The sequence below is a fragment of the Oryctolagus cuniculus genome, chromosome 16 (assembly GCF_051225735.1).
Source record: "Oryctolagus cuniculus isolate XC-2025 breed Fujian yellow rabbit chromosome 16, ASM5122573v1, whole genome shotgun sequence".
Lineage (NCBI taxonomy): Eukaryota > Metazoa > Chordata > Mammalia > Lagomorpha > Leporidae > Oryctolagus > Oryctolagus cuniculus.
Window position 1 is genome coordinate 20101765 of NC_142882.1, and position 25915 is coordinate 20127679.

Below are 25915 nucleotides of genomic sequence, written 5' to 3' on the forward strand. Positions count from 1 at the left end.
TGGCTCCTTCCCTCCCGGGGGGGCTGGGGACGCCCATGCCCGCCTCCCTCCCTCCTGGGGGCACCCTGCCCGGCTCCCTGCCTCCGGGGTGGGGCTGGCCTGACCCGAGGCCTCGCCCCCGCCCCTCCACCTTGTCGCCCACCCCGGAGATTTCTCATAGCAAGAACACTTGTCCTTGGGATTTTATTAGAAAATAAAGTGTTTATTCAAAGAACAGGACGAGGCCAGGCCGCGTGCGGCGTGGGCAGGAGCGGGCGCGGCCGGGCGGGGGCGGGGGCGGGGGCGGCCCCTGGGCGCGGGTCCCGCGGGCAGGGGGCGGGCGGGGCGGGCGGCGAGCACCAGGACGCAGTGCGGGGCGGCGGCGGCCGAGGTCTCGTGGGCTCAGGAGCTGACCACGTACATCCCTGCGGGGGCGGCGCTGAGCTGGGGGGGGGCCCAGAGCCGCCTCCTCCCCGCCCCCTCCAGGCCCCCCACTCCGTGAGCATGTGCACTTCCGGCGGCCAATCCCCGACGCCCTCCCCGACTCCGCCCCTTTGTGGCCCCGCCCCCACCCGAGTCTGGCGGGGGTCCCCCAGCGCCGGCAGCGGCCGGAGCATGCGCAGTCAGGCCCGCACCTGTGGCGAATCTTCTCTTGACAAGCGACATGCGGTAGCCGCTGCCCACCAGTTCCACGTCCACTCCGGACAGCGTGGCCCCCTCGCTGGTGAACTGTGCGGCCACGGGGCTGGGCGTGCTGGGCCCCGACAGGGGCTCCCAGCTGGCGGACAGGCGGCCCGAGCCTGCGGAGGCCTGGGGTCAGCGGCGGTGCCCCAGGGCCTTTGCGCCTGCTGACCCCGCCCCCAAGCCCTCTCCTCGGGTCTCACGCCTCCCTGGTGCCCCCAGCACAGTCTGGCTCTCCCCGGGGGGAGTCCCCGGCCCTCCCAGAGCAGCGGGAACGCACCCCCCGCCTCGGACACATCTGGAAGCTTCCACACGAGCCGCTTCTCGTCCAGGTTCCTGGCAGGGAGAGGCGCTGGGTCAGAGTTGCTCATGGGTGCGCCCGAGCGGGGGCCCCGGGGGAGGCGGCTGGGGGCCCCGCCCCGGGCTCGCGCGCCCTCACCAGGTGGCGGCCGGCTGCAGGCGGACGCCGGTCACCGGCTCGGCCACGGGCAGCAGGATCTGCACGTTGGTGAGCGGCGTGGGCACGGCCGTGGCGCCCGGCCGGTAGCCGTACTCCACGGAGACCTGCGTGAGCGTCGCCCCGCACTGCCACTGGGCGCTGAGGTGCAGGGGCGAGCACTGGGGCCCGGGCCGGGAGAACTGGGAGGACGAGAGAGAGAGAGAGAGAGAGAGAGAGAGAGAGAGAGAGAGAGAGAGAGAGAAATGGAGGGAGAGAGAGGGAGGGGGGAGAGAGAGACGTGAGCTGGCGGTGCCTGCGCTGCTCCGCGCGTCCAGCAGGGGGCGGCAGAGCGCCTGCCGCGAAGCTACTCCCGCTGTCAAGTTCAAGTCCAAGGTGCTGGGGTGGGGGCTCCGCCTCCCCTCGTTTGCATAATGCAGCCCCCTGCCGCCCAGCCACCCCGCCCCCACCCCCCACTCAGGCCCCGCCCCCGCCCCCGCCTCGCTCCACCCCCGTCGCACCTGGTACCGCAGCAGCACCAGGTTGTGGTAGGAGGCCGCGGGGTTCTGCTCCGCCTGGCGCTGCAGGGCCTCGGTCAGCGCCGCCATGTTCAGCCAGAAGTCTTTGGTCTCGGGGTCGCTCTGGGAGGGGTCGCTGCGGTGGGGGGGCGAGGGTCGCAGCAGGCCTCTCACAGCCCCAGCCCGCCCCGGGCCCCACCTCCCGCACGCGCAGGGCCCCGCCCAGCCCCCCGCCTGCTCCATGCGCCCCCACACCGCCCCGCACGCCCCTGCAGCGCACCTGAACAGCAGCTCCGCGTTGGGCTGGAAGTGCTCAATGCGGGCGGCGTGCGTGAGCCGGAAGCTGAGCACGGGCGGGGGCGGGGTCCCGCTGAACACGCGCGTGATGCCCGCGGGGAAGGTCATGGTCAGCTCGCCGGTCACTCGCGCCAGGCAGCTGCGGGCAGGCGCGCGGGAGTCCTGGGTCCGTCCCTGGTCTGACGTGGCGGGGTGGCCCCAGCCCCTTCCTCCGCCCGCCGAGCGCCCCCAGCCCCGCGTCCCCAGCCCCTTTCTCCTCGGCCGCCAGGGGGCTCCGCGCACAACATCCCATTCTCCACCCTCCCGTGCGTGGGTCTGGGGTCCCGCACTCCCCTCCCTTCTCCACGTGGACTTAAGGTCGCTCCCGCCCAAGCCCAGACGAAGGTCTGCGAGCCACGGTCCGGCCCCCCCACCTCGCTGGCAGCGCCTGCGCACCTGGGGCTGGGGCCGCCGAAGCAGGCGTGCACGTACTCCGTGAACGCCGTGGCCACGGGCAGCGCGTCGTGGGAGCCCAGGACCACGGGGCTCGGGCCGCGGGAGACGCCTGGGGGAGGGGGCGGGGTGGGCAGGCGGCGGCCTGAGCGGCCCCGCCCCCAGGGACCCTAGCCTCCGGGCTCCACCCCCTCCACCGCCCTTAGGCACCGGGGCCCCACCCCTCGAGGTCCCGTCCCTGCAGCCCTGCCCCCTCCAATGCACTTGGCCGCTGGGCCCCGCCCCTACCAGCCCACCCCACCACGCCATTGGCTGCCCAGGCCCCGCCTACCGTGCCCTGGGTGGGAGACTCTGGGCCGCTCAGCTGCAGGGCCAAGTGGGGAGGGGCTCAGGGAGTGAGACTGCGGGCGGGGCGGGAAGGGGGGCGTGAGCACCCCCAGGCTGGCGCCTGAGACCCCCTCCCCCCCGCCGCAGTCTCCCCTACCAGGTCTCCGTTGCTGCGAGTGAGGGGGCGGGGCGCCTTCTTGCGGGGCCTCCGCGTGGTGCCCTCAGCGGGTGCGGGCGTCGGGTCTGGGGGGAGCGCAGAGCTGGTTGTCGGCCCCAGCTAGCTCACCCCTGCCACAGGGCCTTTGCACGGCCGCGACCACATCACAGCTCTGCCTCCCCAGTACGCACTCTCAGAGCCCAGGCGCCCGACTCACCTGCGGACCCAGGCTCCGGCCCCCAGGGCCCTGGGCAAGGGGCGTGGTGCTGGGGCGAGTCCGGGGGCGGCGCCCTGCAGGTGGGCGGGCTCTGCGGGGTGCCCGGGCGGGGGACCCAGGACTCCGGGGAGGGCCCTGTAGCCGCGTGGGACGGGGAGTCCAGGCCCGAGTCCTCCACGTTCTCCGGGGACGAAGAGGAGAAGGGGGAGGGGCTGGACGTGAGGCCAAGGCCGCTGGAGCCTGGGGAGGGGGGCGGAGTCATCTCCAGGCCACACCCCTGGTCACCGCCCAACTCGGGTGCCCCGCCCACCCGGGCCCCGCCCCGTCACCTGTAAAATCTTCGTGATCAAACGCCGACTCGAGCGGCGGCCCGAACAGGCTCTTGGGCACCTGCTCATCGGCCGGTGGCTTCTCGGCACAGCTGGGAAAGGCCAGGCCCGGTCAGCGCCCCGCCCCCAGGGCCCCAGCACTGCCACGCCCCCTCCGAGCCCCGCCCCCAGGGCCCCAGCACTGCCACGCCCCTCCGAGTCCCACCCTCAGGGCCCCAGCAATGCCACGCCCCCTCTGAGCCCCGCCCCCAGGGCACCAGCACACACCACGCCCCCTCCGAGTCCCGCCCTCAGGGCCCCAGCAACGCCACGCCCCCTCCGAGCCCCGCCCCCAGGGCACCAGCACTGCCACGCCCTCCAAACCACGCACCCAGGGCCCTTGCAATGCCACGCCCCCTCTGACCCCGCAGCACCCCCACCCCCCGCCCAAGACTCAGGCCTCGCCCCTGGAACCCACCTGCTGCTCCGGGGGGCCGAGCGTGGCCTCTGGGGCTTTGCGGCGTCGCCTGCGAGGGGTGGGGGCCTCAGTCCTCGCCCCGCCCCCTGCACCCCCCGCCCCCTGCACCCCCCGCCCCCTGCCGCGGATCCGGCCCAGGGAGTTCGAACCCGATCCGACCTGTCCGGGTCCTGGCTCAGCCTCAGTTCCTGGCCCCAGCGCCCTTCGCCCACCCCAGCCCCAGTGCTCGCTCCCGGGGGTCCGCGCACCCACCCCGTGTGACAGAGGGAGAAACTGAAGCCCCGCCCACACCGAGGCCCCGCCCTGCCCCCGGACGTCACCCCACCACTCACGTGCAGGGGGGCGCCTCATGGTGCCCTGGGAAGAGAAGGGGCGATGTCAGGCGCAAGTGCACCCCCGCCCCTGCCCCACCCCCGGGCCGCGCCCCCAGCCTCACCGCTGGCCCCGGGGGGAGGATGAGGCCGCCGGCCGTGGCCCGGAGCTGCGCCGCGGCGGCCGCAGGGCTGCAGGGGGGCGCGGGGGCCGCGGCGGGTCGGATGTGCACACAGAACTTGCGCGGCTCCTCGTCGTCGAAGTCCGAGTCGCTGGACGAGGAGCGGGCCGGCTCGGCCGCGCGTGCGCCAAGGTCAAGGGGCCAAACGTCGGCCCTCGGACCCCACCGCCGCGACCAGGTCCACTCCCCTGCCCCCCAGCTGCCTGGTCAGCAGAACTGTGCGGCCGCAAAACCCCACCCCCGGGGCCCCTTCCTCCAGCGCCCTCCCCTGCCCATCCGGAACGGCCGCGTCTACACTGCTCTGCCTGGTCCTTGCCGAGCCAACACTGGCCGCCAGGGGGCGCCCGAAGGATATTGCTCTGGGTCAGGTCAGGCCGGACAGTGAAACCCTCTTCGTCCACCTCGGGACAGGTCTGGGGAGGGGTGGGCAGCGATGGGCCAGGCTCCCGTCCTGGGATCCAACGGCTCACCTCACCCCCCAGCACCCCTCACCGGCTCCAAGCCCGGCCCGGCGTCCCCTCCTCTGCTGGGCACAGCCCCCTGGAGGGAGGCCCCCAGCGTCCACCGCGCCCAGGGCCCAGGGAGTTTGCCGCCGCCCCGCCTCCAGGCCCTCCCCTGGAGCGCAGCTGTGACTTCTAATTGGCCAGGGGCAGGGAAGCCCCGCCCACTCGCCCCCACCTGCCCCGCCACCCAGCCCCCCCACCCACGCACTCACCCCAGAGTCTGGCTCCAGGGAGTCTCTGCGGGTGAGGACACAGGTTAGTGGCTCGGCCGCCCGCGGGTGCTCCTCTTAGCCCCACCCCGGATCCTGGGGTCCCCCGGGGGCTGGGGGCCCCAGCCTGCCTGGGGAGAGGGGCTTAGCCCGGCAGGGCGCTGTTCGCCAGCAACGGGGGAGGGGACCGACCCCAGACCCTGGAGCTGGCCTGGAAGGCTAGCCAGAGAGCCCGGGCACGTGGGGGCTAGCCTCGGGGAACTGGAAGAACCCCGGGCCAGCCTCGGCTTCCCTGGTCAGGCAGCGCCTGGCCGAGCCTTGAAAACAGAAACGGCAGGGGCCCGGTTTGGACAGCGCTCACACTGAGGCCGCCTGCGAGGGCCTCCGGTCTAGCCTGGGTAGATCGCTTCCTGCGTTAGCCCGAGATAGAGTCTCCTGAGATAGTCCAAGTAGGAGACTTCTGGAGTATTTTGGGAAGGCCTGAGCAGGGGGCAGAGTCCCAGGTTAGCCCGGGATAGGCCGGGCAGGGGGCAGGGCCCAGGCTAGCCCAGGCCAGGCTGGGCAGGGGGAGGAGTCCAGTGCTATCATGGGCAGGGGGCGGAGCCAGGCCAGGCGGGGGGCAGGGGGCAGGGCCCAGGCTAGCCCAGGCCAGGCAGGGGGAGGAGCCCAGGGCTATCACGGGCAGGGGGTGGGGAGGGGGCAAGTACCAGGCTAGCCTGGCCCAGGCAGCGGGAGGGGTCCAGGGCTAGCCCAGGCAGGGGGTCCTAGGCTACCGGGCAGGGGGCAGGGGGCGGGGTCCCAGGCTAGCCCTGTGGGGGCGCGTGCTCACAGGGCTGCACGTGGCTCCCGCTCCCGCCGGCTGAGTCCCGGAAGGCGGAAGGCCTTGGCTCCGCGCAGGCGCTTCATTGCTGAGGGCAGATGGGGGGCGGCTGAGCCCTGGGGGCCCCGGCCCCGCCCTCACAGGCCACGCCCCACCACGCCCCGTGGTCCAGCCCACCTCGCCCCGCCTCATCCCCCACCCCCGGCCCTGCCCACCCACGCCCTCGCCCCGCCCTGCCCCACCCTCGCCCCCACCCACCCCGGCCCGCGGTCCAGCCTGGGCAGCCAGGCCCGGACGTACTTGCCTTCCTGCAGGGCGGCCGCGCTGTAGGCCTCGAAGTCCAGCGCCCCTGAGACAGAGCAGGGGCGGGGCGCCGGTGAGCGGGGGCGGGGCGCAGGTGAGCCCCTCCCTCCCTCCCTCCCCCCCTCGGCCTTTTAGATAAGGCAGCGGGCCAAGGGCACACGGGAGCTCATTCCAAACCCACCGGGCCCACTCCCGCCCCGGCCCCTGCACCCGGGGTGAGGTCTGGGGCGACCCCGGCCCCCAGCGCCGGCCCCGCCCCCGCCCCGCCCACCCCCCCCCCCCCCGCGCTCACCCGGCCGCTCCCGGCCCGTGCCCCTGCTCTCGGCGAACTTGCGCAGCAGCGTCTCCACGCTCACGTTCTCCACGTTCTGCTTGAACTCCTCGTGCACCTGCGGGGCGGGGGGGGCGGGGCTGAGCAAAGGGGGGGCCCCACGCAGCCGCCGGGCTCCCCCAGCCCGTCCCTGCCCCGCCCCGCCCACCTGCCCGATCTGCACGTGCGTGTCCTCCACTGCGTGCGCGTAGGAGCCCAGCAGTGTCTTCATGTGCCGCAGGTGCGTCTCCTCCATGGCTTGGAACCGCTGGGGCGGAGAGAGAGCACGGTAGGGGGAGGGAGGGACCACGGACCCAGCCTGGCCAATCACGGCATCGCAAGGGCTGGCTATGCAGTAACTGGCTTGGGGGACAGCCAATGAGAGCGTGTCCTGGGACTTTGGAGGCACTGGGGCCCTATGGCTGTGGACACTTGGACACTGCCCCCGAGACACTCGCACCTGTGCACGCACCTGTGGGGCCGACGTCCCCAGAGAGACATAAACAAAACCAAAAACCAACGGACTGAGGAGCAGGGGCAGGGGCGGAACTTCCGGCCACAGCACCGAGCGCCTGGATTCAGCCATGCCTGAACCCCTCCCCCGTCATCTCCTCCGCCAGCGGCTGCAGCCTGGCCCCGCCCTGGCCCCGCTGTGGGCGTCTGGGGAGTGACCGAGCCGGTGGAGACCTCTCTCTCTCCCCCGTTTCTCTGCTTTTCAGACAAGCCCATCAGCGCTGACCCTGCGCCCTGGGCCGGGTCCAGCCCAGCCTCACCAGTGCCGACTCCGCCATCTTTCGCTCGAAGTCGGCCCGCGCCGCGTTGTACTTCTCCACGGAGCGCCGCAGGCCCTCGGCCGCCTTTTTGGTTTTCGTTTCTGCCTGGGAGGCAGGGGGAGGGGGCAGGGTTGGGACAGAGACCCAGAGGGGGCTTCTGCACCCCTGACCCTGTCCCTGCCCCAGCCCCGCCCAAGCCCCAGAGCCCCAGGTGCTGCCCCACAGATCGCCGGCCACGGGCACAGCCCTAGCCGCCTCCCTCCAGCCCCTGGCCCCGCCCTAGCCACCTCCCTGCCTCCCCGGCCCCGCCCCCGCCCTCCAGCCTCGCCCTCCGGCCCCAGTCCCACCCCACCCAAGCCCTGCCCTGGTCCCGCCCAAGCCCCAGAGCCGGGGCGCCATCCCACAGAGTGCTGGCCATAGGCACAGCCCCAGAACCTCCCTCCCGCCCTGGCCCCGCCCTCACACCCCTGGCCCTGCCCCGGCCCCGCCCCCGCACCTTGTCCACCTCCCTCTGGCCCCCGCTCTCCCTGCGCAAGCGCTCCTGGTCCATGCAGCGGCTCAGGTAGTTCTCCCGGGCCTTGGGCAGCAGCTGGCTGACGCCGGCCAGCACCTGCACGGCGTCCAGGGTGCCCAGCGCCTCCTCCTTGCACTGCGGGGGCGAAACGAGGGTGCCTGGGACCGGGGCCGCCCGCCTGCCCACCCACCCGGTCCCGCGGGACTCCAGCCCCCCGCCCCGGCCCGCCCCGCCCCCACCTTCTTGTGCGTGCGCAGTTGCTCCTCCCCGTAGTGCAGCACGTCCTTGGTGAGGTCCTGCAGCTTGCGCGTCAGCTCCAGGTGGCACAGGGCCAGCTTGTCGGAGGACACGCGGAACACCTCCCAGAGCGGCCCGAAGGTCCTGCGGGCGGACGCGCATCACGACCCGGGGCCTCGGCCTCACCCCAACCCTACCCCTCCCAGGTGCCCCTGACCCGGCTCAGGAGGGCCACGCCCCGGGGAGGGGCCAGCGGTCACACCCCAGCCCCTCCTGTCCATCACTGTCACGTGACAGTGATGGACAGGAGGACGAGTCCCCCGCGCGCGGAGGAGCGAGTCAATGCGCCTGACTGAGGGGTGCTGGCTCCTGTCTGGGCGGCCAGGAGTCGCGCCCGCGCCCACGTCCACACGTGACGCTCTCAAGCCCAGAGCTCATGTAACCCCGGCGGCCCCAGGGCCCACCCGCCCCTCGCCCTCAGGGCCCGGCGCTGAGGTCTGCCTGCCCCGGGGGCCCTGCGCCCACTGAGGTTCACCCGCCCCCAGGGTCCCCCCGCCCTCAGGGTCCAGCGCCCACTGAAGTCCACCCCCGCCCCAGGGCCCACCCGCCCCCATTGTCCGGCGGGGAGGCCCACCCGCCCCCAGCGCCTGCCTGCCTGCTCACCCCATGGGCGACCCGTTGCTGGCCAGCTTCGAAAGCTTCGCCATGGCCTTGGAGTAGGTCTCCTCGATGGTGGCCCTGGGCGGGAAGATGCGGAAGCTTCTAGGAGCTCTGAGCACAGGCCCCGCCCTCCCCGGCCTCAGTTTCCCCATCTCACACTGCTCTGGGAATCCTGGGAGAATTCACCTCCGAGCCCGGTGCGGCATTTAACAGGGGTTTGGGGGCCACCGAGACCTCCACGCTTCTCCTCCAAGCTTTGGGGGGTCTGTCCCACCTCCCCCCCGCCCCGTCTTCCGGGCTGGGGCTCCCAGGATTCCCGGCTCCCAGGGCCTCTAAGCCCCTTCGGCTGTAGGCACCCCTAGGGCTACACTGGGGAGTGGGCCAGGACACGGGAGAACAGGGAGCTGGGGGTGGGGCCTCGAAAAGTGGGCGGGGCCAGGAGGCAATGGGCGGGGCCTCGTGTGAGTGGGCAGGGCCTCACCTCTCCCGGATGAAGTCGGCCAGCTCCTTGGTGGACGCCGGCCCCTGCTTCACTCCCTGGTACAGGACCTCGAAGCCCTGGTTCTTCTCGCCCTGCGGGGGATGAGAGGCCCGCACGTCGCCTAGCAACACTGATGAGGCCTCAGCCAATCAGCGCGAGGCATGTCCCCGCGGCCGCCGGATTGGCCCGTGGGTCTTAGCTGATCCAATCGGGGAGAAGCCTGGGGTTCTGGCGCCGGGTTGGGGGGAGCATTGCAGGGGTCCCGGCTTCCCTGTCTCTCTGTCCATGCAGCTCCATCCGGGTCTCCCCCGCGGGCGCAGGGGCCCACAAACCTGGGCCGACCTCCACTGCCTCCCCAGCCCACGGGACGCGGAGCAGCCGGGACTCGAACCGGCGCCTGTGTGGGATGCCTCAGCCGGTGTCTCCGCCCTGCTGGGCCTGGGTTTGGTCCTCTGGGTCCCCGTGGACGGGGGCTGGTGGCGCCGGCCGCCCCACCTGCGGCTCCCCCGGGGGAGGCCGCGCCAGGCACTGCCGTCCAGGCCCGCATCTGGGGCCGACTCGGAGCCAGCGCTGGCCCGCTGCCCAGGCGAGCCACACCCTCCCCGTGGCGCCCGCCTCCCTCGGGCCTGGGGGCGGGGGCGGACGTCCCAGGGACCCCTGGACTCCTGGCGTGGCTTGCGGCCACCCAAGCGGAGGGAGCGCTGCCCTGGGCGGCTCCCCCGTGCCCTGCCCTGGCCCCGGGACTGGGCGTCCAGGTCCTCGCTGGGCGCAGCCGGCCCCTTGCGTGGAGGCGAACACTGAGGGCGGGGAAGCCCCAGGCTCTCCCTGCCGACCCCCGCACACCTGGCGGCACAGATAAAACAGACCCACGTGCCCCCCGTGGGCGGGGCTGCCGAGCTCCTGAGGTGTGGGCGCCCGCAGTGGGCTCAGAGGGGCGAACCCTCGGCCGGGGAATGCCCAGCCGGGTCCCAGGCCAATCGCGGGGGCCAGGGCCGGAGGATGGAGGTCAGGGCCCTGCAGGTGCAGGCAAGGCCGGGGCTGCGGCCCCTTTAAGAGGGTGAGCGCCCGTAACAGGAGCCCCAGCTGGGGGGGGGGGGAGCCCGGCTGGTTGCCAGGGGCGACCGGTTGCCTAGCAACGGGCTTCCTCGTCTCCAGCTCAGAGCCGGGAGCTGGGGAAGGGGCTTCTGCCCAGGGCCACGCCCTCCCCGCTGCCTGCGAGCCCGCGCGAGTCCCCGACCCCGTGTAGCTGGGGGGCGCGCGCTGGGGGGGCATCTCCCAGGACTCGGGGGGCAGCGCCCACTCAGTGTCCGGCCGGGAAAAGCCCCCAACACCCCAGGACCGGGAGCTGGAAACCCCCTGGCTGGGGGCGGCGGCCGGGGTGGGGGGGCCTGGGTCCTGAGTCAGCGCCTTCTCTCGGATCACCTCAGGGGCCTTGGAGGTCCCCGCCTCCCCAGGCTTGACCCAAGCAGGTGGAGTCTGGGGCGGGGATCCCAAGCCAGCGGACCCTCTCCGTCTCCATTTGTACCTCCCGCACCGCGGAAGCTCTGCTCCCTGTCCCCTCTTCTCCATAAAAGTCCCCGCAGCGCTGCCAGGAGCCCCCACCACCAAAGTAAGAGTGCGGCTTACCCAAAAATGCTCGCCGAAGTACGACATCGCCACGGCCTGTGCGGAGACCCCGCGTGGCCCCCTGCCCCGAGCCTGCCTGGGGAAAGACGCGTGTCTGAATCCCACACGGGGTCCGAGCCAGCCCGGGCCGAGTGGGGGGAATTCCAGCCTCGGAGAGCAGGGAGATGCAGGAGAAAGCAGAACTGAAAACCGCGGCTGGGGGGACCTGGGCCCCCGGGTGACTCAGCCCTGACCCGACGGCTCCCGGCTGAGGGGCGCGGAACCGGGCACCGACACCCCCAGTGCCACGGCAGGGGCTGGCAGAGTCCTCCTTGCGGGAGGGGACGTGGGAGCTGGGGTTCGCACGCATGCGTAGGAGTTTTAGGGCGAGGCTGGCCATGGCCTGGGTGAGCCCCCCGCCCAGGAGGAGAAGCTATGAGCCATTTCACAGACGGGAAAACCGAGCCCTCGCCCTGCCAGACGGAAGCCACCTGCCGGTCACAGCCAGGAAGGCGCCGGATTCGCACCCAGGACCAGGGGAGACCAGACCCGCACTGTCAGCTCCACGCCGGGCAGCGCCTGTGGGGGCCAGGGGTTGGGGGAGCGAGGGTCATAAGGCGTTCTGGACCCCCCCAGCTGACCCCGCCCCCAGGGGGGCCCTGTAGCTCCGATGCCCCCGCCCCCGCCCATGCTCACCCTCCTTGTCACTGTCCAGCTCCTGGCCTCAGTTTCCCCATCTGGAAAATAAGACGGGGGGCGCCTGGGGGGTCCGGCGGGGGCGGGCAGCGAGGGTCCGGCAGGGGCGGGCAGCGAGGGCCCGGCGGGGCGGGGCCCCGGGGTCCGGGCGTGCAGGCGCAGGCGCAGGGCGGGCGCTGTCACCCGAGCCCCGCGTCTCATCCATAATTCACCCCCAAGGCAGCTGGGAGCCTGGGAGGTGCGGCCGCGGGTGGGGGGCAGGGGTCCCCGCAGGGCGGGCGCCGAGCAGGACCTGCGCCCGCCGCCAGTCCCCAGCCCTGGCCCCGGGCTCCAGGTCGGGGCTGGCCCTGTGTGGTCAGGGCTGCCAGGGGAGGCTACGCTGGGGAGGGGAAGAGGGTGTGGGGAGTGGGGTTTTGGAGTACGACTAGGAGTTCAGCGGCCCCCACACAGCTCCGGGGGAAACCTGGTCTGGAGCCGGGGGCTCTCACACCCAATGTGGGGGCGGCGAGCTTCGCCCCGGGGCCTCTCTGACCTCAGGAGCCACCCAGATGGTTCTGCCGGGGCCATGCAGCTCCGGCGGGGCCCCCTCCGGGCCCCGCCCCCCACCCCAGCACAGAGCTCAGGGCGCTCTGGCCCCGCCCCGGAAGTGACACCTGCGCCTTCTCCCCAGCCAGGGCCCCAGGCCCTGGGGGGGGTGTGTGGGGGCGTCTTTCCCGACCCCACCGGGGCGCAGGGGGCGACGCCAGAAAGCCCTGGGCCGGGGCCACACTCACCGGACAGGGCTTAGGCACGCAGAGCCGGGACCCCCCAGACCCCGCCGTCGGTGCGCAGCCCCCGCGAGGCCTCCGGCTTCCGTCGTGCGGGCCGTTGGTGCACAGGAAGCCGCCGCGCCGCGCCCCCGGCGCCCAGCGCCCCGCCCACGGCACCCCGCGCCCCGCCCCCGACTTCCACCCGCGGGGCGCTGCTGGGACCTTCGCCAGCGCCTTGGGTGCTGGGAGAGCCTGGGAAGCCCCCCGTGCCCGCGACCCCGCCCCCACCTGCCCGGGTCGCCAGCCGGGGCCCCTGCACCTGCTCCGCCCACGCGCGGGGGCTCAGGTGCGGCCAGGGCCGGGGGTCGGGGACTGGAGGGGGGGGACAGGAACCGAGTCGGCCCCGGACCTGCGGACGCGGCTCCTCCCTTGCCCCGGCCCGGGGGTCTCCCTCCCCGCCCAGGACCCTCGGGCTGTGCCGGCGCTGAGGTCCCGGCCCGGGGCATCCGGGGTCACGCGGAGGAGTTCCTGCTCCACTGCGCAGACATCTATTAAGCGCCGACTGAGTACCGGGCAGGAAGCCCGCTCGGCCGGCCCAGTGACCCCGTTTAGGGAGCCGGGAGGCTGTAATTAACGCTGCGGCCAGGTGAGCCCATTCCACAGACGCACACACCAAGGCCCCGGAGGTCACGGCCGCACACAGACATGGCTAGGCGCGCCCCTGGGGTGCCGGACTCCCGGCGCAGGGCTTGTCCGAGGGCCAGCGCCTGCACTGACCCCGAGCCCTGGCCCCTCCCACTCAGGACCTCGCCCGGAACAGGTTCTCCCCTCACCCAGCCCCCGCGCGGCGTGGGCGCCAGAATGTGGGTCAGGGCGTGCCCGGGACAGCCCCTCCGGGGAGGCCAAGGCGGCTAAGCCCCTGTCCTGGGCCACGGGACTCCCAGACCCCGCCCCCGCCCCCGCCAGCCCACTCTCCAGGCCGGCACACTGAGGCCCGAGGCCGGCCAGGCAGCGTCGAGGGCCCCCCCAACCCCAGCGACACACGTGTTTGGACAGAATGAGACCCCAGCGAGAGGCGGGTAGGGGGTGGGCTCCCAGCTGTGTGGCCCGCGGCCACAGCCCCCAGCCTCAGCCTCACCACAGAGGAACCCGAGCCCAGGGAAGGTGCCCTCCCCTGCCCAAGGTCACGGGCGAGCCAGGCCCCCAGGGCGGCCGGGGCAGGCAGCCCGGGGAGTCTGAGGCTGGGGGGGCGCCCGGCCCGCACACCCACCCCGACCCCAGCCCGCACCAAGGCCCCTGGCCTGCACCCCGGCCACCCGCCCCCACCCCAGCCGAACGCCGGTTTCCCGCGTTTATCTCCATCCCCGCAAACCGACGCTCGCAGACCCCTCCCCGAGAACAGGGCTCCCCCCCCACCCAGTCCAGGCTCCCGGCCGGGCCTGGCGGCTGCCTGTCACAAACAAGACCCCTCAGGGACCCTCCCCCCGGAATGCCAGCCCCGGGGTCCCGGCGCCGAGGCCCCCGCCCCAGCCCACCCTGGCAGTGCGGGCCTGGGAGCGCACGGCCTAGAGGCGGGGACCTGGGTCGGGGCGCGCGGGGCGGTGCTCGTCGGGGTCCCTGGGGGTCTGCAGGCCGGAGACCGGACGCGGGACATTGAGGAGCCAGGGGCTGGGCTCGGACACGCAGGGCTGCGGCCGGAAGCGAGCGGCACCCCCATGTTTGCAGCCCCCCCAGAAGCCAGGCTTAGAATAAAGGGATATGGGAGGGGTCTCGCGTCACGGCCGCCCTCCGCCTGCGCGCTGCGGGTCTCGACCAGGAGGCGGGGGGGGGGGGGGGCTTGGTGATGGATCCGCGCCGCACCCCCCCCGGGACCCCCCATGGCCGGCGCCCCAGGCCGGGACGCCCCCCCGCGCCCGCCGGCCCCGCAGCCTCGGCTCCAGGCGCGGTGTGCGCGCGGCCCCGGCCCGGCCTGGGGCGCCGCGGGCCCCCGGGGCCGCCACTCACCTCCGAGCCCGCCCGGCCCCGCGCCCGCCGCCACCTGCGGCTCCGTCGCGGACGCCCGAGCCCGCCCCGCCCTTCCTGCGCGGCTGCAGCCGCCTGGCTCCGCCCCCGGGGCGTGGCCCGCGGAGACCCCGCCCCGCGATGGCGCCCGGAGGCAGGGGCGGGCTCTGCCGGCCTCGCTCGCGGATTGGCTGAGCCGGAGACCGGGAGCCTTTCCATCTCCCCCCTGGACACCGACGCGCGCGCGCGCGCACCCCACCCCCGCCACCTGCAGTTCATTTGCATAATTTAAAGAGACAGCAGTGCTCCTGCCGACCCGAGACCCCGTGGGAGAGCAGGGATGACTGGCAGTTCTCTGACCAAGGCCCACTGGGCGCCCCCTGTCGGCCTGTACGGGGAGCAGCACGGGCCCCTCCGGGCCAGGAGCTCTGAGCCCCGGAGAGGGTCAGGGAGGCCGTACAAATTGTTTTATTTTTAATTATTATTAATTTTTGTTTACTTGCAAGACAGAGAGAGAGAGAGAGGACGTCCATCCGCTGGGTCGCTCCCCATGTGGTCACAATGGCCAGGGCTAGGCCAGGCCGGAGCCAGGAGCTCCATCCGGGTCTCCCACGCAGGTGCAGGGCCCCAGCGCTCGAGCCGTCACTGCTGCTGCCTCGCGGGGTGCGCATGCGCAGGGAGCTGGCGTCCGGCACAGAGACAGGACTCGAATCCAGGCCCCTGATGTGCGATGCGGGTGTCCACGCGGCATCCAGGGAGGCCCAGGCCCGCAAACGCATCTTCCAGTTCCGTAGTTTTTCCCATGAGTGTCTGGAAGGGCCCTTACCCATACGCACCTGCCGTGAACCGGCTTCTCCCGGGACTCCAGAGCCACAGCCCTGGGCGCTGTCCTCACCCCTCCACCGCCTCCAGGGAGCCCTTCGTGCGCCGCCCACCGCCCCTGCCTTCACCCCTCCGTGGCCCCAGGGAGCCCCCTCTGCGCTGCCCACCGCCCCTTGGCAGGCTGGGCCCGGACAGTGACGGAAGCCCAGGCGAAGCCCAGGCTGAGGTTACGGGGCGAGGTCTCCCAGGCAGGGCCGGCGGCAGGTGCACCTGTGTCTAGAGCCCCTGGGGCCAAGCGGGGAGGGGGGGCGGCGACACAGTCCGCGGGCGCCCCCCTGGGAGGCGACACCACACACACACACACACACACACACGGGGGGGGGGGGTCCGGCGCGGCCGCAGCGAGGAAAGGCGTACGTGAGCGCCACCTGCTGGTGGGCAGAGCGATGTGTTCCAGGGTCTGCACCGGCAGGGCCGGGAGCGGTGTTAAGGGGGCGCGGAAGGCTTCCAAGCGCCCACCTGGATCCCTCCGCCCTCAGGTCTCCCCTCAGGCTCCCTCCCGGCTCCTCAGCCCTTTAAGGATCAAGCTTCCCGCCGCCGCCCCCGCGCAGCCGCATGGCCGCCCTCCGCCTCCTCTGGAAGTTTCAATAGCATCGGGCTCCTCTCGGTTCCTCTTCCAGTGCAGGCCGCTGCCCCCCCCCCCCCCCCAGCAGGCTCTTGCCGGCGGCCTGGTGGTGGCCAACAGCGGCGCTGGTGGTGGCCGCCCGGCAGGTGCTGGGGATGGATGGAGGGAGGGCGGAGGTCGCGGCCAAGGTCGGGCGCGCAGCGCACTGGGCTCCTGCACCTGCTCCAGGGCCCCCAGGTGCATCGCGGCAACGGAGATATTTTTAGTGCGAGTCCCAGCGGAGGGGGCAGAGGCTGGGCCAAGCAGCTGCTAAGAGGGACTTGATGTGTGGGGGGAGACAGAGAGAGGGGGAGGGAGGGAGGGAGACGTGGGGGGGGGGAGGTCCCCTTTCTGCTAGCTCATTCCTGAAATGGCCGCAGCAGCCAGCGCGGGGCCAGGCTGCAGCCAGGAGCCAGGAGCTCCACCGGGTCTCCCATGCAGGTGCAGGGCCCAGGGACTTGGGCCGTCCTCCACTGCCTCCCCAGGCCACAGCAGAGCTGGACCGGAAGGGGACCGAGCGGTGCGGCCAGGGGTGACAGGTGCTCCTGGGCCTCCTGGAGCGCTGCCCAGGCGCCTGCTCCGCGAGCTGGGGCGCCCCATGATGCCAACTAAGACGGCCAGGGGCGGGCGCTTGCGCAGGTGTTAGGATGCGGGGCGGCCCCCTAAGCACGCGCACCCTGCGTGGAAGACCCGGGTGGGCCCCCGGCTCCTGGAGCAGCCCTGGGGGCCACAGGCAGCTGCGGAGGACGTGGTGGGGGAAGCGGCCACGCTCGGCTCCAGGACGGCCGGGGCCTGTGTGGCCAGAGCGGGCGGGAGCGAAGGCGACCCCCAGGGGTCCCCGCAGCCCCCGGCCCCGGCCTCCTCCTAGCACCCGAGTCCCAGGCGGGCAGAAGCGAAGGTGGCGGTGAGGAACTGACGGCTAGAGCCGGGAGAGGGCGCTGGGGCCGAGGGCGGAGCCCACGGGATCCAGACCCCGCGCGGAGCCCTGCGGACCGGGCTGGAAGGCGTTTGGACAAGTCTACCGCTGACCGTGTCTCCAATTTTTAATACATTATCGTAGAGGGAGCTTGCAACAGCCAGGGCCGGGCCAGCAGCCAGGAGTCCCCTGGGCCGGCACTGCTGCCTTCCAGGCCCTCAGCAGGTCCTCCCGACCTGACCGGGGCTGCCCAGCAGGGCCTTGACCACTGCGCCACACGGCCCGGCCCCCCAGCTCGGATTTTGATGAGGGGATCTGGCGCAGGTGCACCAGGAACCGGGAAGTGAAATCTGCGAGGGCGGGGCCTGGCCGCGATGGCTGCTAGGGGGGACCTGCTCCGGCCTGGGGGGGTGGGGGGGCGGTCCCGAGGCTTCTGACGGAGGGGCGGAGACCAGACAGACGGGGCAGCCACAGATGGGGCCCCATAGCGCAGCAAACTTCCCAAGATTTATTGGTTTGGGAGGCGGGTCTTGCATCCCTCAACGCCACAACAGCCAGGGCTGGGCCAGGCGCTCCATCCAGGCCCCCCACATGGGGGGACGGGACCCGGCGGGACCCTCCCCTCCCATGGTTCGCACGTGGAAGAGCCGGGTGGGACGTGGAGCGGCCGGGACTCAAACCCGGCCGCTCCAGTCCCGGATGTGGGAGTCTGGGGAGGCACTGAGCCCGCTGCGCCCCCACAACGCTGGGTGGTTCCCCTGGGGTGCACCTGCCCCGTGGCCGTAACCCCCCCCAGACCCGCTCCCCCCACCTCTGGCTGTTCGCACTGGTCCACGCCCGGCTGACCCCTGCCCTGCGCCTTCGGGAGAGGACCCGGCCCTGCCCTGCGTCTCCGGTCTCCAGTGGAGCCTCTCCCGGCCCGGAACCCAGCTGGGCCGCCCCCTCCCAACGCCCTCTCGAACCCTCGCCTCAAGCAGGGTTTAGGTCACCGCCAGGGGGCGCCGGCGGCCCCTCTGCTGTTGCAAGGCCCGGGGAGGAGGCCGCCGAGGCCTGGGGTCCCGCCGGAAGAAGCGTCCAGGCCGGGGTGGGGGTGCGCAGGGGCTTTATTTCCGGGGGCGGGGCTGTGGGGCGGGGGCGGGGCTAGAACTCGACCTTGCAGGCGGGGAAGGCCTCGTCCTGCATGGACACCATGCTGTTGCTGCCCAGCACCGTGACGCCCAGCGCCTGGTGCCGGCCGTGCGTGTCCTCGTACCAGCGGTGCATGGCCGCCGAGTCGAAGGTGGGGATCAGGGTCACCTGCGGGGGGGGGCAGTACACGGTCAGGGGCGCCCCCTCCCTCCAGGCCCCGCCCCCCGCCGGGAACGAGACGTCCGCGCTGGACTGGCCCCTGTGAGCGTGCAGAGGCCGAGCAGAGGGAGGATGGAAGGAGCCCGACCCTCAGGGGTCCCCTCCGCCCGGAAGCCGCCTGTTCCCGCCCCACGAGGGCGTGGCCAGGAGCCCGGGGGCCCAGGGCGGGGCGGCGCGCACCTGCAGCTCGCGGTCCCACCGCTCCTTGCCGGCCAGCAGCGCGTCCAGCACGGCGCGCATCCCCTCCTCCCTGCGCTGGTCCTGGCCGCTGATGACGTAGCAGAGTGCGCGCACGCGCCGGAAGAACTCCTCGTCCACCAGGCGCGCGCCGCTCCCGCTGGGCAGGTAGGCCAGGTCCAGGTAGACGGGGGAGCCGGGCGCGGCGGCTGAGCCTCCGGGCCGGCTGCCGGCGGGGCCTGCGGGCAGGAAGCGGGTCGGCGGTGAGCGAGGGCGCCCGGGGCTCCAGGCCCTCAGCGGGCTCGCAGACCACAATCCTTTAGTCAGTCTGCAATGCCAGGAGCTGCGCTTCGGGGGTCAGCCACAGGGTCAGCGAGAGCGAGAAGTCAATCAGGGAGGGCTACCTGGGGGAGGCTGCCTCCCGGAAGTGGACACTGCTGTGTGGCGTCCACCGGTCCACTCTGGGGGGCGCGCTAGGCCCGGGGGTCATACGGACCAGGGAGCAGCCCAGCCCCCCCCATGCTGATGTGGAGCCGTGGCCTTGGCAGTCACGGGGGAAGACCCTAGGAGGTGCCGCCTCTCCACCCACGGGCAAGGCCCTGAACTCCCGACCCCAGGCTGCAGCCCCCGCCCTGAGGCTGAAGAGGCCAAAGGAGGGGCCGGTGCCGGGGCTCAGCGGGTGAAGCAGCCGCCTGCCGTGTGGCATCCCACAGGGGCGCGGGTTCAAGTCCCAGCCGCTCCACTTCCGGTCCAGCTCTCTGCTGTGGCCTGGGAAAGCAGTGGAAGATGGCCCAAGTGCTTGGGCCCCTGCACGTGGGAGACCGGGAAGAAACTCCTGGCTCCTGGCTCCAGCCTGGCACAGCTCTGGCCGTTCTGGCCATTTGGGGAGTGACCCAGCGGATGGAAGACCTCTCTCTCCTTCTCTGCGTTGCAAATAAATTAATCTTAAAAAAAATGCAAAAAGAGCGATAAAGGTTGGGGCAAGCAAGCAGGGCCCGCACGTGAGCCCACAGCGACACACAGACCCGGCCAACCCGGGGCGGCCCTGGTGACCGGAGCCTGGACTCGCCAGCGGCTCGGGGGCAAAGTGGGGATTCACTGCCCAGGCTCCTGAGCCACGCACGGCCGGGCCGGAGCCAGCTGGGGGGGTGGGGTGGGGAACAAACACCCACAGGCACAAACGCGCTGAGCGGAGGAGACACCCCCGAACACCCGCGTCCCGGGTGACCGACGCAGCGCGCCCTGACCCTGGCTGCGGAACGAGGAAGCGACCAGTACGGGGCCGGGGCTGGCGCCGGCATCCCACGTGGGCGCCGGTTCGAGTCTCGGCCGCTCCACTTCCGGGCCGCTCCCTGCTCAGTCCTGGGAAAGCAGTAGAAGATGGCCCGAGTGCTTGGGTCCCTGCACCTGCGCGGGAGACCCGGATGGAGCTCCTGGCTCCTGCCTGGTCCAATCCCAGCTCCTGTTTGGGTACCGAACTTCTCTATGCCTTGCAAAGAAAAGCCAGCGCGGGAGAAGATGCCGGAAGTCAATCAACACCTTAGTGAGCTGCCCCCCCCCCGCCCCTGTGCGTCAGGGCCGCCGTTTAACTACACAAACAAAGACGCGGGGCGCCCGCAGCCCCTGCCCAGCGCCGGCGGGAGCGCGCAGCCCCGACGCTGAGTGACACTTGCTGCGGCCCCGCCCCCTGGGGCGGCACCCGCCTTACAGAGAAAGGGGCGCCGGCAGCCACGGGAGGACCAAGCCCAGGGCGGTGGGTGTAGCCGCCGCGTGGGGCGCCGGTCCGGTCCAGCCCGGCCCAGCCACCGGGCACCCGAGCCTCTGGGAGCTCGCGGGGCGAGGTTTCAAGCGCCTGCCACTCGCACGGGGACCGCTTGGGGCGAGACCCGGAACACAGAGGACCGGGCCGGGGCCCCCACCCCCGGGACTCTGCCTCTCACCCACGCACAGATGGCCTGGCACCCACGGCAGCCGCCTGCACGCACGAAGTATACAGCCGCTTTCTGGGGCTAACGTCGCGGGAGGACCGACTCCGCGGACGTGGGGCCGCGGGAACGGAGGTACTCACCGGACGGGGCGCGGGTGGCCGTCTTGGGGGCCGAGGACTTCCTGGCCAGGGGCGCCCGGCCCCCCTTGTCGCTGGGCTCGCTGCGGGCGCTGAGCGGCCGCCCGGCGCGGTCCCCGGCCGCCAGCCCCTTGCTCTTGCCGCCGGTCGCGGGTGCGGCCTTGGGCGCGGCGGTGCGGGAGGCGGGCCGGGCCGGGGCTTTGCGTGCGCGGGCCGCGTCCTCCGGCGGCCGGGCCGACCTGGGCGGCAGCGTCTCGGGGTCCACCATGCAGAGGCTGGGCGGGTTGGGCAGCGGCAGCGGCACCTTGAGCGGCTCGGGCAGAGGGTCGCGGCGAGGGCCCGCCCCCAGGCCCTCCGTGTCCTCGTCCGAGTCGGCGGCGCCGGGGGCGGCGGGCAGGGGGTCCGAGTCGGACAGCGTGGGCAGGGACTCGCTGACCGACGTCGGCGGCGTCTCCTCGGCCCCGGGCGCGCCCGCCCGCTCCTGGGAGCGCGCGCTGCTGTCGTTGGAGCTGCCCGGGGAGGGCGCCAGCGGCACGGCCTTGCGGTGCTCGAACTCGCAGGGCGACACGAGGCACAGGTCCACGTCGTGCGGGGAGGCCGAGCGGCGCGCGCGGGGCCCGCGCAGCGGGAGGCTCAGCCCCGCCTCGCCCGGCGCGCTGGGTGGCGGCAGCGCCTGCTCGAAGGACACGGACAGCGACTCGTCCACCTCCGTGGAGTGCGGGGAGCCCACCTCGGCGGGCAGCGAGGGCGTGGTCAGCGTGGGCGTGGTCACGGTGGGCGAGGCGTCGGGCCCCGCCTCCCCGGGCCGCAGCGGGCTCAGCGATAGCCGCGCGCTGCCCTCGGCGGGGCTCGCGTGGGTTTCGGCGGGCGAGGGCGTGCGCGGCCGCGGGGAGCCGGCGCTCAAGGGCAGCTCCAGCGGCCTCTCCTCGGGGGCCGCGCTCAGCTCCAGCTCCAGGCTGCTGCTCTCCCGGCTGGGGGCGGCCGACGGCGGCGGGGCCGGGGAGGGGCAGGCCGGCGCGGGCGGGGGGCTGCTGGCCTCTCCGCCGCCTCCACCGCGGGCGCTGTGGGGTCCGTTCTGCAGCGGCTGGGGCGCGTGGGCGGCGCGGCGCGGCTTGGGGGCCGCCTGGGGCGTGGATTTCTTGAGGCCGGGCGCGGCGGAGGCGGCCCGGCGCACCTCCCGGGGCTGCGGCGGAGGCTGCGGCCTGGGGCCCGCGGCCTTCGGGTCCTTCTTGGCGTCGCGGGCGGGCCTGGCGTCCTTCTCCGCCCGGCGCGGGGCCGCCGCGGGGCGCTCCGGGCCGGGCCGGCCGTCGCGGGCGCCCAGGCTCTCCCTGCTGGCGGCGCGCGGCGGCCCGTCCAGGTCCTGCGGCGTCACCACGGGCTCACGCAGGAAGCCCAGGTGCTGCAGGCGGCCCAGGCCGTCGAGCACGCGCGCGGGCGGCGTGCAGCCCGGGAAGAGCACGCGCACCAGCTTGTCGGCTGGCCCGGCCGGGTGCCACACGAGCAGGGCGCACACGGAGGCGGCGGCCGGCGCGGGCTCGGCGGCGGGCGGGTGCAGCACGTACAGGTCCAGGCGGCCCACGCCCATCTTCTCGAACAGCACCAGCGGCTTGGCGGGCAGCGGCCCGCGGCTCAGCGCCAGCGGCGTCACGCCCAGCTGCGCCAGCAGGCTCAGCGCCAGCTCCGCCTCGTCCACGCCGCCCACCAGGCGCGAGGCGGCGGCGCGCGCGTTCAGGAAGACCACGCCCAGCGCGGGCGAGATGAGGCGGCGCAGGCGGTCGTCCCAGGAACCCGCCGCGCCGCCCGCCGCCGCCCCCTCGCGCCGCTCGGCCAGCTTGCGCCGCAGCAGGCTGTTGAGGCCGGGCAGGCTGTCGGCGCCCGCGTGCGTCACCAGCACGGCGTCCACGCGGTCCAGGTGGCGCACCAGCTTCCAGAAGGTGGCCTTGGGGTTCGAGCCGCCGTTCACCAGCACGGTGAAGCCGTTCACGGCGAAGAAGGCGGCGTCGCCCAGGCCGCCGGGGAAGACGTAGCAGCAGGGCCGCGCGAGCCGGAGGAAGCCCCCCGAGGACGGCGGCTCCAGCAGCTCGAAGGGGGACGGCGGCTCCAGCGACTCGGCCAGGTAGTCCAGGAACTCGCGCAGGCCCTCGGAGGCCGGCGGCGGCCCCGGCAGCGGCGGGTTGAGCAGCAGGCGCAGCCGCAGCGCCCCCTGGAGGCCCGGCAGCGCGGGGGCCAGCCGCACCCAGTCCCCGAAGGTCGGGCAGGTGACCGTGAGGGTGGCCGGGTCCGCAGGCGGCGGTGTGGAGGCCAGGATGTCTTGGATCTGCCGCGGGGGGGCGGGGTGGGCACTGAGAGCCAGGCCTCCTGGGGCTGCTCACCCTCCAACCAAAACCCAGCCCCGGCAGGCCCAGGAAACCCAGGTCCAGCCTCACCCAATACCTTCCTGCCCCAGGGCCTTTGCACCTGCTGCCCCCCATTCCCAAGAGGAGCCTCCACAACCCTCCCCCACCATCCCTACAGTGCCCACCCGGCCTGGGGGTCCCACTGGGACCAGATTCGGGGCCCCATCCCACCCAGGCCTGGTCTCCAGCACAGCACGGGGTCCCCACACCGCCCTGAGCTGAGAGGGGTGGGGCCGGCGGGGCGGGGGCGGGGCCTACCTCCTTGTCTTCCAGGACCTGGAGGAAATGGTGGGGCGAGAAGCCCCCAGTCTGCAGCAGCAGCTCCCCGGTCTCCTCCAGGCAGGGCCCGGCCAGCACCAGCAGCTTGTGCGGGGCGGGGTCCAGCAGCAGGTTCCGGAGCTGGTGGAGGGGGCGGAGCCGCTGAGGCACTTCTGGGGCGGGGCCTCCACGGAGGGAGCCACCCCCTGGGGGCTGCGCTGCTCCAGGCCTCGCAACTACGCTCCCGGCCCGGCCCCGGGAGCTCCTGCTCATCTCACAGAGCCCCACCCCCTGCGGCCCAGCCCCGGCGCCGTGGGGGGGTCTGAGTCCGGCGCTGTCTCTGCAGCCCAGGAGCGCGGGAGGGAGTCGAGGGAGCACGTCAATGGAAGGTTTTTTTTTTTTCATGTTTGGAAGGCCCAATGACAGAGAGAGAGAGAGACAGACGGGGGGGGGGGGGGGAATCCTGCACCCACCGGGCCACTCCCCGAACGCCCCAGCAGCGGGGCGGGGCCAGGCCAAAGCCAGGAGCCAGGAGCTCCCTCCGGTCCGGGTCTCCCCAGGGGTGCAGGGCCCGGCACCGGCATCTCCTGCCACCCCCAGGGCGTGCTAGCAGGGAGCTGAACCAGAACAGGGGCGGGGCCGGCACAGGCAACCACACGGGCACGGGTTCGAGTCCTGGCTGCTCCACTCCCCATCCAGCTCCCTGCTGTGGCCTGGGAGAACAGCGGAGGATGGCCCACGTGCTTGGGCCCCTGCCCCGAGCGCGGCCCGGGGCCCTGTGGTCTTCATCCTTCCACACAAGCGGGGCAACCCGAGCGCCCCCGCCCCCTGCCTGCCCAACGCACCCCCACCGCCACCCCGAGGCAGGAGGGGACAGATAGGGCTGGCGCGGCGTGAGCGCGGGCGCCCACCCTACCTCATCGCTCAGGGACTTGTCCGAGGGGTTCAGGAGCACCAGGGTGTCTAGGGCGTCCCCGCGGTGGTGCAGGCTGCGCTGGCCTGGGTGGGGGAGCGAGGGTCAGCGCCTGCGCGGAGGGACCGGCGCGCGGGGGACGCCAGGCCCTGGTCTGCACACAGCAGAGTGGGCGGGCCAGCCCAAGGGGCGGGGCAGCACTGCGAGGGGCGGGGCAGTGCGAGGGGCGTGGCAAAGGGGCGAGGTGGCGCAAGAGGATGGGTCAGCCCAAAGGGCGGGGCACCACAAAGGGGCGTGGCAAGGGCTGGGACAGGCCTAGGGGCGGAGCATGAGCCTGAACAGAGGGGTAGCGGAGTGGGCGGGCCAGTGGGTGGGGCAGCCCGAGGGTGGGCCAGCCCAGAGCCGCTGGTTTTGGGACCCCCGAGCCTGACCCAGCCCGGCGGAGGGTGGCTGGACAGGCAATGGCCGCGCCCTGGCCGCCGCTGCCCGTGTCAGTCACCCCACCCGGCACGGGCCCCACGCAGGCGGGGTCAGGAAGCCACGGCCGAGACAATGAGACCAGGGGACACTTCCTTCCCCTCGGCTCCGGCCGGGAGCTGACTCAACGGGCGCGTGGCCGGGGGCGCGGGCACAGGAACACGCAGGCGCTCAGCCCAGGCCAACCCGAATCCCCGGGGAGGCTCTCCTGGACTCCCCATCTATCGAGCGCCTACTGTACACTCAGGAAGGACGAGACCAGGCGGGACCTGCGCGCACTGACCCCCGCCCCGCCACCCAGAAGCCGTCCCACTGCTGGGCCCGGGCCCCGCAGGCCCCAGCAGGCTCCCCCGGCGCGCGCGGGTGGGGGACGCCTCACCTTTCACGATGCTGGAAAAGGTGGCCGAGTGCCGGGACACGAAGACCTTGAGCTCCTCATCCAGGCTGCGGACGCCGCCATTGGCGCCCCAGGACCGGATGCCTGGGGGGCGGGGGGGCACATCCATGCGGGAGTTCAGCCCCAGGGCCGGCCCTTCCCCAGGAACGAGCCGCCCACCCCTCCCCCTGCACCTGCGCTGGGCCTGGCTGGGGGCACCGTCGGGACCAGGGACCGCCCAGCGCTTCACGGACAAGCACGGGGGTCAGCCCCGGACCCCACCCCTCCCCCACCCCGAGGGCTCAGCTCGGCGCCAGCTGTCGGCGCGGCCTCTCCACCTGTTTCCTGGGGCCGCCCCTCGGAGCGCTCCAGACCTTGAAGCCAGGTCCCCCCCACAGCAGCGCCGCAGCCTGGGAGCCCACGGGGGCCGCCTGGCTGCCCCCGCCCCTTGCCCAGGCACCCGGCCCGCGCCGAGGGCCGCACGGGAAACGAACGCCCTCGCGGTCCGACCCGCCGGTCCCGTCGTGCGCCTCGGCCGCAGGTGAACCCCACAGGTGCACCTGTGACTCACCTGCGCGGTGCCAAATCCCCGGGGCGCGCCGCTCCCGCCCACGCCCCAATTAGTAGCTCTGGGTGCAGCGGCACAAAGCGGGCCCCGGGGCGTCCGGCGCGGCCGCGCCTCCTGGGAGCCCCGCCCTCCGCCGGGACGCGACCCCCGCCCGGCCCAGCATCCCGCGCGGGGTGGGGGTGGGGGCAGGGGCGCGCGGGCCCCGCGGCCCAGGCCCGGGCGGCAGAGCCGGGGCCCGGACGCCTGACGGCGACCGGAGAACGAGGCCCGGCGCCCCCGGAGCTCCCGCAGGGCCTCGGCCGCCCGCGCCGCGGACCCCACCCCCACGCCCGACCCCAGGCCCCGAGCGCGCGCGCCCCCGCGCCGGGCCGACCTCGCTCCAGCTCCTCCAGGACGTAGGCCAAGAGCCCCGGGGACCCGCACTCGCCGCCCACCACGAGCAGAAGCGAGCTGGGCGCCCCCGCCGCCGCGGGCCCGGCCGCCGCCGCCGCCGCCGCCATCTTCGCGCCGCCGGGACGCAGGGAGCCGCGCCCCGGCCCCGCCCCCGGCCCCGCCCCTTAAAGGGGCCGCGCCGGAAGCGCCGAGACCCCTCCCGGAAGTCCCGCCCCGCGCGCGTGGGAGCCCCTCCCGGCCCTTTGGGGCCGCGCGGAGTGGGGAGGTGCGGCTATCGAAGGGGTCGGCGGACGTCGGGGTGTCGGCTCCGGGCCGCCTCCGAGCGGAGCATTCATTCATTCATTCATTCAGCAAGCCCT

The 25915-nt window shown here is 73.6% G+C and overlaps 2 protein-coding genes across 9 annotated transcripts; both read right to left on the reverse strand.

The window, feature by feature from the left end:
• Window positions 1-181: 181 nt before the first annotated feature.
• Window positions 182-14244, reverse strand: FCHO1 (FCH and mu domain containing endocytic adaptor 1). Of its 8 annotated transcripts, none has more exons than XM_051829970.3 (29): window positions 14188-14244; window positions 11435-11475; window positions 11230-11317; window positions 10760-10835; window positions 9134-9225; window positions 8656-8730; window positions 7995-8136; window positions 7738-7890; window positions 7242-7346; window positions 6638-6736; window positions 6451-6547; window positions 6160-6204; window positions 5865-5943; window positions 5039-5063; window positions 4679-4736; window positions 4267-4445; window positions 4163-4187; window positions 3831-3879; window positions 3374-3465; window positions 3045-3284; window positions 2828-2913; window positions 2675-2744; window positions 2347-2455; window positions 1895-2050; window positions 1618-1750; window positions 1100-1299; window positions 941-996; window positions 615-779; window positions 182-404 (listed from the first exon to the last, which is right to left on the reverse strand). In XM_051829970.3, the coding sequence occupies exons 4-29, from the start codon at window positions 10784-10786 to the stop codon at window positions 382-384; spliced, it is 2580 nt and encodes an 859-aa protein (XP_051685930.2). In that variant the 5' UTR covers window positions 10787-10835; window positions 11230-11317; window positions 11435-11475; window positions 14188-14244; the 3' UTR covers window positions 182-381. The 8 variants fall into 8 exon arrangements, with proteins under 8 accessions (XP_051685930.2, XP_051685933.2, XP_089171932.1 ...); XM_051829973.3 differs by having other exon boundaries at window positions 10760-10831; window positions 14188-14243; XM_089315806.1 differs by having other exon boundaries at window positions 11266-11317; window positions 14188-14209.
• A 3427-nt stretch (window positions 14245-17671) lies between these two features.
• MAP1S (microtubule associated protein 1S) lies at window positions 17672-25697 on the reverse strand. Its single transcript, XM_070058976.2, has 7 exons — window positions 25537-25697; window positions 24599-24700; window positions 23746-23828; window positions 22830-22970; window positions 20179-22492; window positions 18114-18349; window positions 17672-17882 (listed from the first exon to the last, which is right to left on the reverse strand). Exons 1-7 carry the CDS (start codon window positions 25661-25663, stop codon window positions 17727-17729), a joined length of 3159 nt encoding a protein of 1052 aa, XP_069915077.2. The 5' UTR covers window positions 25664-25697; the 3' UTR covers window positions 17672-17726.
• Between the last annotated feature and the right edge of the window lie 218 nt (window positions 25698-25915).

Coding starts and splice junctions, on each gene's coding strand:
- MAP1S (XM_070058976.2), bottom strand. CDS start 25,663: ATGGCGGCGGCGGCGGCGGCGGCCGGGCCCGCGGCGGCGGGGGCGCCC. Junction 24,701..25,536: donor CCTGGAGGAGCTGGAGCGAG/GTCGGCCCGGCG, acceptor CCCGCCCCCCAG/GCATCCGGTCCTGGGGCGCC. Junction 17,883..18,113: donor GGTGGGACCGCGAGCTGCAG/GTGCGCGCCGCC, acceptor CCCCCCCCGCAG/GTGACCCTGATCCCCACCTT.
- FCHO1 (XM_051829970.3), bottom strand. CDS start 10,786: ATGTCGTACTTCGGCGAGCATTTTTGG. Junction 4,446..4,678: donor GCCTGACCTGACCCAGAGCA/ATATCCTTCGGG, acceptor ACCTTGGCGCAC/GCGCGGCCGAGCCGGCCCGC. Junction 2,456..2,674: donor AGTCTCCCACCCAGGGCACG/GTAGGCGGGGCC, acceptor CCCCTCCCCCAG/GCGTCTCCCGCGGCCCGAGC.